General features: G+C 43.7%; 1 protein-coding gene across 1 annotated transcript; it reads right to left on the bottom strand.

Moving 5' to 3' along the window:
• Positions 1-5,391: 5,391 nt before the first annotated feature.
• Positions 5,392-8,379, bottom strand: NUDT2 (nudix (nucleoside diphosphate linked moiety X)-type motif 2). Its single transcript, XM_006898543.1, has 2 exons — positions 8,253-8,379; positions 5,392-5,708 (listed from the first exon to the last, which is right to left on the bottom strand). The coding sequence occupies exons 1-2, from the start codon at positions 8,377-8,379 to the stop codon at positions 5,392-5,394; spliced, it is 444 nt and encodes a 147-aa protein (XP_006898605.1).
• Between the last annotated feature and the right edge of the window lie 1,889 nt (positions 8,380-10,268).

Here is a 10,268-nt window from a genome sequence, read left to right as displayed (position 1 = left end):
GCTGTTTGCTGCTCTGTTGAATTTTTCTATTCTTACTGGGGTGAGATGAGATCTCATAGTTATTTTAGAGAGGCACCCTTCTAATGGAGGCAACCTGAGGACAGAGAAGGATTTCCTTCCAGCTTCTCATTTCCTAATTTTCCCCTTTGGGAGAACACTGTGGAGTGAAAAATGATCATATCAGCAATATCTTTGCTTCCTATGGTCACACAACCTACTGAAATGCTATATCTAGAACCCAGAGGAGTCAGGATCACAGAATTCTGGGATTCTTGAAAGCTAAAAGACTAGTGAACGGGCTGTTATCCCAACAGAGGGAGATCCCTCAGAAGGGCTGGGGCCAGGGTCTTATCCCTTTTTGGATCATTCTTGCCTTTGCATCCCCTGGAAGCAAACCTTCAGCAGGGCAGCATCTGCTTGAGTTGATACAACTCTCCTGAAGTCTCTCAGGCGCTTGTTTTATGTGCTGTTGAGTGAGTCAGAACCAACTCATAACTGACCCTCTAGTGGGTGTTCAAGGCTGTAAATCACATGGGCAGAGACTGCCCATCTTTCTCCTTCATAATGGTTGATGGATTTGAAACTGTGTGCCTTTGGGTTGGCAGTACAATTCCTCACCACTAGACCACCAGAGCTCAATCTAAACAGCAGCATCAGCACAATGCTGCTGTCAATTAGGAGAGACAGGTGGACTCTGTAATGCTGTGGAGTTTCTGTGTTTACAAGCCCAGCTGGCTAGAAACAAAGAAGGGCGATGGCATAGCCTTCCAGCCTCCCAGATTCCAACGTCATTTCCACTCTCTCCCACCTCTGTCCACCTCCTGTCACATGCTGTCAATTCTTCCTGAAGAGTGAGCAGCTGCATACAACTTATGGAACTCCTTTCACCAGAGTACTTGCGTTTTAATGAAACACTCTCTACGTTCCAGAGGAATGGCTCTAAAGCTATCCAAGGTAGTCTAAAGCAAAGTCCTCCCTCTAACATCCGATTCTTGAAGCACTCCAGATAGAGGCAACTGCCAGGTCCCTCTACTTTCGTAAGTCCAATTTCCCCAGCTATAAAAATAAGCAGAAAAATCAGGTCATTTTCCAGATCCCTTCCAACTTTGACATATGAGGTTTTAGCTTTTTGAGATTCCATGGCCTGCCCTTCTAAGAGCACAAAGCCTGCCAGGCCTTGTTAAAGGCAGCTAGTCTGTGGTTTGGCACCATTGCCCAGCAGGCATTTATTAAATCAGTAGGATGTTGTCCCTGCTGGCCTGGAAAGAGAACACTAAGCTCCAAAAACTTCCTGCAGCAGGCCTCCTTTGGAGAGTGCTACTCAGAGGGGTGAGGAACAAAACCAGTCAGGTCCCTGGCTGTGCTCCAAGATCCTGTTCACTAGTACTTCTGCCCTGTCTGCATGGAGAATTAGTGACTAAAAACATCTGGAAGTCTCCTTAAGACCGGGGCAACTTCTCTCGCCTTCCTCTGGGGGTGGCTGTTCTTGACCTTGGTAATCTACTTTGACCCTTGCCAATGCCCCTTCCCATCCAATCTTCTGTACTTCATTCTCTAACAACCTTTTAATAAAATCCACATGAACTCAGCTGCTAACAACTCCTGGAAGGTCTACAGGCTCTAACACCTGCCCCTGCATTCCTTGAGCCCTAGTAGCAAAGGGGGAAAAGGGCTGAGAACCAACTCGTGCACCTGTAGATCTTATAGTTGAGTTGGAGAGGGAGTAGGTGGGAAGAGAGAAACACCAACGGTAAGGGTTTGCTGAAGGTGAGGACGGCAGCTGTAGGCAAAGAATGAACAAGTGTGTTGACATGGCTGCAGGGGGGCCTAGGCAGTCTCCCAGTCCTGGGTCTATCTCATTCCCATTGACCTCAGTCATGCTGACAAAGGCCCATCCCATTTTCCATGAATGATTTGGAGACTCAAGGAACTTTGGTCTCCTCAGGTCAGAGACAGGAGAGAAGGGACGGGCATAGCTTTGTGGACAGAATGCACAGCACCCACTTAGTAGTCCAAGGATGCCTGTCTCCACTCTTTACCTCTGTGACCTGGAGAGACCAAAGTTCCTTGAGTATCTAGTCAATTATCCAAGAGAAAGTAACTGAGTATGTACATGTGCCTGGTGCCTGAGCAGAGGTATAACTGACCTAATTCTTGTCCCACTGATAAGGACTGCAGATTATACAAGTTATGGGATGAATCAAGAACATCAAATACGAAGAAAGCAAACGGTCATTAAAAAAACAAGAACAAATGAAAAGACCAAAATAGATGTCAGAAGATATTCTGAAACTTGCTCTAGAATAAAGATACTAAAAGGAAAGGAATAATGATGTAATAGAGGTAAACAGAAGATTTCAAAGAGCAGCTCAGGAAGGCTAAACAAAGTTGCTGTTGTTGTCGTTTTTATGTGCCATCAAGTCACCTGTGACTCACAGCAACTCTATGTACAATAGCTCTGAAACCTGCCATGTCCTAAGCCAGTCTCACTGACTCCAACACACCTACCTCCATGACCCCAGTTACTGTGTCAATACATCTCATCCGGGGTCTTCCTCTCCTGTGCTGTCCCTCCACCCTTCTGAGCATGACATCCTTCTCCAAGAAGTGGTCACTCTTGGCCATGTGCCCAAATTATGTGAGACGGAGCTTCAACACCCTTGCCTCCAAGAAGAAACTTAGTTTCACCCTCTCACTGACAGAACTGTTTGTTCTTTTAGCAGGCCAAGGTATGTTCAATACTCTTCTCCAGCACAATAACTAAAAGGCATCGATTCTTCCTCTATCATTCTTATTCATTATTTAGCTCTCTGATGTATAGCAAGTAATTGCGAAGATCACGGCCTGGATCAGAAGCTCTTTAGCCTCTAGACTGAAGTCACTGAAGCATCAAAAGAAGATGGAAGCAATATGTAGTAACTGTACCATAAAGAAACAGCTGACACTGAATGTTTTCAGAAAGAGGCATATGATCAAGAACCAATGGTACTTAAGGAAGGAGAGGGTGTTGATAAAGGAATACAGCTCCAAACCTTGACACGAGACTACCTGCAGGTGTTTCAACAGATACAGCCCTGGTTATACTCACTCATCCATGGCAAGAAATTTGGAAGATAGTTATATCGTCAATTGGCTACAAGATATTAATATTTTTGTTCCTTAAAGAAAGGCAATCTAGCAGAATGTGGAAATTACTGAATAGTATCATTAATACTACATGCAAGTAAAATACTGAAGAATATTCAAAAACATCTAGAGTAGTACATAGACAGGGAATTTCCAGAAATTCAAGTTGAAACAAGCAAGGTACAAGGGATATCATTACTGATGTCAGATGATCTTGGCTGAAAGTAGCATATCTGAGAGGTGTTTGCTTGCTTATGTTTTACTGACTATGCAAAACCATTTGGCTGTATGGATGAGAAACTATATTGGCAAATATTATATTGGCAAAGAATATTGAATATACCATGGACTGCCAAAAGAACATTTTAAAAAAATCTGCCTTGGATAACATTAAGAAGAATGGGAATTCCAGAACATTTAACTCTGCTCATGTGGATCTTGTACATAGACCAAGAAGCAGTCGTAGGAATAGAACAAGAGGATAGTCATGGTTTACAATTAGGAAAGAAGTGTTCAGTGGTATCCTTTCACCATACTTACTCAATGTGCAAGGAATTCTGAGGAAGAAGTCCATAGGAAGTTGAGCTGCTAAGACAATGATCGTGCTTCTCTGGCAGTTTGAAATCACCAGGAGTTCTGAGGAAGAAAGATGGACAGTCTCTCCCTGTGTGATTTACAGCCTGAAACTCAGTGGATTCCGAATGTTTTGAGTAAGTTCTGACTTGATGGTAATGCAATGTCCAACATGTGGGCAACACAACCTTGCTTGCTGAGTACTTACTGGAAAAAAAAATAAAATCAAAGACTATGGCCTTAAGTGGTATGATATCTATCTATTTATCTATCTATCATCGATCTATCTCTTCGCAATTGGATCAATAAGTAACATTATTATAAATGAAGAAAGGATTGGTGTTATCAAGATCTTATTTTATTTGGACTCATAATCAACACCTGTGGTAGCAGCAGTTATGAAATAAAATGACCTGCTGCATTGGGAAAATCTGCAAGGGACCTATCTAAAGTGCTAAAGACCAAAGATGTTACTTAGGATTAAGGTGCACTTGACCTAAGTCCTGGTATTTTCAATTGCTTCATATGCATATGCAAGTTGGACAATGAGTAAGAAAGATTGAAGAAGAATTGATGCCTTTGAATTGTGCTATTGGCAAATAATATTTAACACATCATGAACAAATATACAAAATATCTATTTAAATATACTATGTACCAAAAAATAAGCAAATCTGTGTTTAAAAAAAAAAGTGCAACCAGATGAGCTCTGGTGGCCTAGTGGCAAGAAGCTGCAACTGCAATCTCAGAGATGCATGGTTCGAATCCACCAGATACTCTGCTGGAGAAGGAGGAACAATCTCCTCCTGTACCAGTCAGATCTGATTTGACGGTACATACAAAAAATAATGAAATAAAATAAATTTTAAAAAAAGTGCAACCAGAGTGCTTCTTAGAAGCAAAGGTGATGAGAATTTGTCTCACATATTTGGGGCATGTTATCAAGAGGATGCAGTGCTGTCCCGAGAGGAAGATACCATGGTTGGAAAAATAGAGTTAGCAAAAGGGCAGAAAAATCTCCGTGAGATGGATTAATGCGGTGACAACCACAATGTGCTGAGGTGCAGCAGAGAGTGTGAGGATGGCACAAAATTGGAAGACTGGGCAGTTTCGTTCTGTTGTACAAAAGGTCGCTATGAGTCAGAGCTGACTCCATGGCACCTAACAACAGTTTCACTCACTTGGAAACCTTGTCTGACTGGAGCTCAGTGTTGACGATACCAGGAGGGTAGGGGAACAGCACTTGGGATTCTGGGGGCAGAGTGAGCTATGCTGGCAGTGGTGGGTGTCTACTGTTTTGATTCCCTAGGTCTTAGCATTTGGGGGCTGTGGTGTATACCATCCCCTCCATCTAAAGTCACAGCTCTGATTCAATTTAGCTCTCTTCTCTCTACCAAAAGCAGAAGTCCAAGAAATAAACACAATGGATGTGAAGGACAGATAAGCTACTTGAGGTTTATTTATAAAGTGTAAGGATACATTTATTGGGCCTGAGTTTTTAAACTTCTCCTTTGCTTTCTTTTCCACTCAGATTTTTGCTTGCTCTCTTCTGAAGGTCTGACCTGATTTTATTAACATCTGTTCTTTGCTAGGAAGAGACAAAGATCTAGAGGGAGGCTTCATCTCAGAAGGCTGTCATGGATCCTACCAAGGCCGAACTCAGGAAAGCCAAACGACTCCGCTTCTATCAGCTCACGCTGTGGTGGAACAGAGAAATCGGTGTCCTTCCTGGAGCGCTTCCTTCATCTCCTTGAACTGAGCCAACTGGCAGGCCTCATCCAGACCCAGCCAGCGGTAGGCTTGGTGCTCGCGGGAGAGGCGGATCTCCACATCATAGTCTTTCACCTCTGCTAGCCAGTAGATGACTGTTTTCGGCTTCTGCCTGGCCACGTAATTGAGCTCCCTTCTGAATCCCTCAATGATGGTCAGCTGGCCTGCTTCTATGCCCGCTTCCTCCCGGGTCTCCCTCAGGGCTGTTTCCAAGTCATTCTCTCCTGGGTCCACATGGCCTGGTTAGGGGAGAAGAAAGGAACTCTTTTTAACAACTCTCAAAAGCTGTATTTTCCAGATTGAACGATTTAAAGATGGATTCTTCAGTGACCTTTCTAGGTGCTCCTGAAGGAAGCCTGGAGATTGGCCATATTCTAAAATGCCTGAGGAGGAGGAGCAGGGTAGGTCTGTCTGTCTGTGTGGGGCTCGGGCAAGCCATCTTCCCCACCCTCTGCAGGGTGAAAGAGACCATGTGTTTGGCAAGTCTGGTTTAGAATGCTGCTCTTTGATGGTGAAAGAGGTGGCCTCCCACCACCCCCCCCACCCCCGTCCCCCACAAGCTCATTCTTTGGAGCTCTTTTCATCCCATATTCTCTGGGGTCACTTTTCCCTTAGAGACTTCAAAGTGATTTTCCCAAGGAGCAGTTTTTAGCAGGTGAATAACACGTTGAAGAGGGAGCACTTCCCTTACAACTGCAGTGAGGACTGTCTGTAGTTGGAGGGACTGGGGGGCCAGCTGAACGGGCTCAAAACCCTGTACTTCTGTACCAGCAACTGTTTCCAAGTAGCTATCAAGGCTTTTTCCATACTGTTTTCATCTTTCTAGCTGAGTATGGGCAGATTTCAGTTTCACAGGGAAAGTCCTGATGGGAACTTAGACTGAGGACAAACTAAGAGCCAGTTCTAAGAAAATTTATTGGCAAGACCTGCACCTAGATAGAGAGCTGCCAAGAAACTGTTTCAAGAGAATGTGAAGATTTGCAGACTGGGAGCAGTCGTTTGCTTTGCCTCTAGACCCTTCTCACAATTTTCTGCTTGATCAGGGGGGCTGAGGAGGACTGGGAGGGATTTGGTCAGGTCAGGCATATTCCCCTGCATATGTAGTTTCCTCAGGAAGGACTGCATCCCAGCTCACTTGCAGCCTCTGAGCACACATAGCCCCAGCAATGCTCATGGGAAGTAGAAATTCTTAGTTGTTCCCTTCTTGGTGTAGAGATGAGGCTGAGTTCTTTTCCTTCCTACAGGTTCTCCCAGAAGTGCTCAGAGTCAGTTGCTTCTGCGCAGCTTCATAAAAACTACTCAGGAGCTCAGCATTTAAAAGCTCCAACTCACTGTTTCTGGGAATTTTCTCCGTATACCACCATGTATAGCCACTTACACAAGCACAGGTAGGCACTGCATTGAAGGGAAGAAGGTGGGAGGCATGCTCTTGGTGACCTAGGATACCCTACCTCCCTGCAAAAGTGTGTAGGAGTCTCTGAACACACCACTCCCAGCAACACCTATTAAAAATTCTCCTCTTCAGAGACACAAGACAGGAATAGGAAACTTCCTCTGACCGCTTTCAAGGAGAGGTAGCGTGCAGTGTGACTTAGGTGATCAGGAGACAAGTGTGAACATTTCTATTCATAGTATTTTGCAACACTTCTGCTTTTTTTTTAAAAAAAAAAACAAACTTTGTTTTCCCCCCAAAATGCAATTCAGATAAGCAAAAGGTGCTTATTCCCTGTTCTCATTTCCTAGCTTTCCCCAATCTTGGATCTTATCTATCCTTCCCCACCCGATTCCTTTTCACATCCTCCGCTTCCTTCTGCCTAGAATGGACCACCCTGGGTTCTTCATCCAGAAGGTGCCAGAGCTAAAGTATATCACTGACCACTGAGATCTTCCCAACAGCTTTAGTCAAAGGCTCTTCCTTTTTTCTCTCTACACAGTCTGACTTCTCCTTTACGATCATCCAACTATAGCTTTCTCACTCTTGGAGCTGGGATCAGATATACTGGCTCATGAAACAAGTCTACTTATAGACAGATCTGCATATGAACTAAAAGCCTTGGCCATTAGTCTTCATTGTTCTGCCCAATTTACCTTAGCCAATTCCATATGGGACAGCTGGTCCTCCCAGCCTCCTGGTCTGAGAGGAGCCCTCTCATTCCTTCACTCTTTAATTCTTTCAGAATTTGAAGATAAATCCATGATCAGGAACTCATTTTCTCTGTGTTCCTAACTCAAGACATAACTATGCTGAGAAATTCCCCAGAGAAAACATACCCTCTGTGTGTTGAGTTCAACAGGAAAATCATGTGATAGTGACAGAAAACTGAGACAGAAGAAGTCAATCAAATGAAGTATAAAATGGTTAAGACTAGAAGGAAACTTAGGTTCTTCTAGTCCAATCCCTTGACTGACAGATGAAAAACTCAAGTTCAGAGAATTGGGTCAGGACTTATTAGTGCAGTCAGCCCCTGACCCAAGGTCCCTGATGCCTCACTCAGTGCCTTTTTTCCTATTCAACCATTCATTATTAAGGCTGGTATGGAGCACGCTACTCTCAAAATAATCAAGTCTTACTTCTGGCCTGGGAATCAGTTACAGGATTCTATTCCTAGCTCCACTCTGACCTGGTGATGAGACTTGGCATCTAGGAAGAACAAGAGCTCCTATACACCTCATCCCCTCTCACTGCACAGTCTCTATGAGGCAAACCTCCTGGGGGGCTTGACAGTGTAGATTTCTAAGCAAAGCGTGGCATTTCCCCAAGAACCAACCCCTTGCCCTCGCACCTTTGGGAGGAGTCCAATGATGAATGCCATCTGATGCCTGTAGCAGTAGGAACTCAATCGAATTGTTGTCTACCTTGGGAACAAGACGTCTTCGGAAGATGATCAAGCCACATGCTCTCAAAGCCATGGTCTATCTGAGGATTTAAAAAGGAAAATGTAGGATGCTGAGAAATTACATGAAAGACTTCAGACTAGGGGCTGGCATGCTGATCACAGGGAGTAGCACAGACTAGCTAACAGTGACCTTATCACCTACAGAAAAAAGGATACCAAGGACCCCCGAAGAACCCAGGAATAAAAGTTTGGTGGTTTGAACCTATCAGCCGCTCTGCAGGAGAAAACTGAGGCAATTTGCTTCTGTAAAGATTTACCACCTTATACACCTCATGGGGCAATTCTACTCTGTCTGTTTTACAAAGTTACTATTAGTTGAAATAATCTTGATGGCAGTTGGTTTGGATTTTTGTTTGTTTGTTTGGGGCTGCTACTCTCAGTCAACATATCCTCCATCCCAACTCCTCTAGACATCTCTGCTAAAACACAGGGATGCTGTGTATTTGTTAAGAAACCAGAGCATTTTGGTGGGTTTGTTTCTGAAGATTTCCAGTCAATAAGGCCTTTTCTACAGGATTCCAGAGCCAAAGAATGAGCCGGTGCTGAGGGATAGCTGCTGCAGAGATGGCTCCTGGAGCAGGAGCACTGGTTTCCCCAGACCCCCATGTTGGCGCTTAATCAAGATAAACTTGCTTCTGTCAGAGAAATACAATTCGGGCCTAAATGAAAACCTGCTCCAGGGCAATTTTCAGGATTGCCAACAGAGGGTAATGGTACTCCAGGGAGCGGCATCTTCCTCACGAGGAAAGAAAGGAGCTGTTCCGAATAAGAAAAATACCAAACACACTCAATATCAAGACTTCCACATTTCTAACCTGATAACAAGCATTTTTAAGGATTGGAAATAATATCAAAGCAGGTTTTCAAAATGGTCTGTGCTCTTGTACACTGTGGGTAGATGAGTAGATTAGCATATCCCCTGAGGGCGGTTTGGTAATAATTCGGTACATAATCAAAATGCAAAATGCAATTCCCCTCAGATCTAGCAATTTTACTTGTAGCACTTTCACATACAGAAATATATGTTTTAGATGTTCACATAAGGATGCTAACTACATACTTATTTGCAATATCACAAAAGAAAAAAAGGCGAGAACCAAACATTCATTAATAGAGAAATCGTGGAATAAAGTACAATATATCTATACGATAGGATTTTATGAAGCTTCTAAAAATGAGATGGAACTAAATGTGCTGCTCACAAGATTTTCCGCTACTAAATGAAAAAAGTTTAATATTCCTTTTGGAGACACTAGGGAGAGAGAAGTAAGATGATATTTTTCTGTGGGGTGTTCAGGATATTGAAAAGCAGTACTCTAGCAAAATGTATCTCAATGGATATATATGCGCAGGCAGGTGTGACCAAGTCTAAGCGTCAAATCAACTAACTGTTCATCTCAATGGAACTAGAGCAGCTATGATCAAAGTCCACTTTCCATCTATGCTCTGGACCCATGATGAGGTCAGTTCTACAAAGGCAGAAATCCTCACTGCCTTTTGATATGTTTAGTGTGATCCAGGAGCTTAGAACTTCTGGGGTAGAACTGAAGTCTACACATCAGCTAGGTCAGCAGCTGGGAAGGAAAGCTAGATACAAAATGGTGGGGAATAAGTGGTAAACTAGAACCTGTGAGAAAAATTCAAACCTGTGCAAACTGGAACTCATAAGGACAAACTGAAACCTGTGACTTCCTCTCACTGCCGTCAAGTACAACGACGTGGATGATGTGTAGTGAGTGACTGGAGTTCTCTGCCATAGAGGTGAACAAACAGCTGGTCCAGGACTCAAGAGGAGCTGAAGGAGTTGATTTAGCAGGAGCCGTGGAAGCTGCAGGCCTGGGTTCTGTCCTTTACCAACAAGGTGAGCCAACAGAGAAGCGTCAGTGTTCATGTATCAGCTCT

Source organism: Elephantulus edwardii, unplaced genomic scaffold (genome assembly GCF_000299155.1).
Source record: "Elephantulus edwardii isolate Elephantulus edwardi_28Jun2011 unplaced genomic scaffold, EleEdw1.0 scaffold00232, whole genome shotgun sequence".
NCBI lineage: Eukaryota > Metazoa > Chordata > Mammalia > Macroscelidea > Macroscelididae > Elephantulus > Elephantulus edwardii.
This window is presented reverse-complemented; position numbering and strand designations above follow the sequence as displayed.

What these genes read in the sequence shown, in the direction of transcription:
- NUDT2 (XM_006898543.1), bottom strand. Translation starts at nt 8,379, where the DNA reads ATGGCTTTGAGAGCATGTGGCTTGATCATCTTCCGAAGACGTCTTGTT. An exon ending in TCATTGGACTCCTCCCAAAG is followed by an intron (nt 5,709 to 8,252) that starts GTGCGAGGGCAA and finishes TCCCCTAACCAG; the next exon opens with GCCATGTGGACCCAGGAGAG.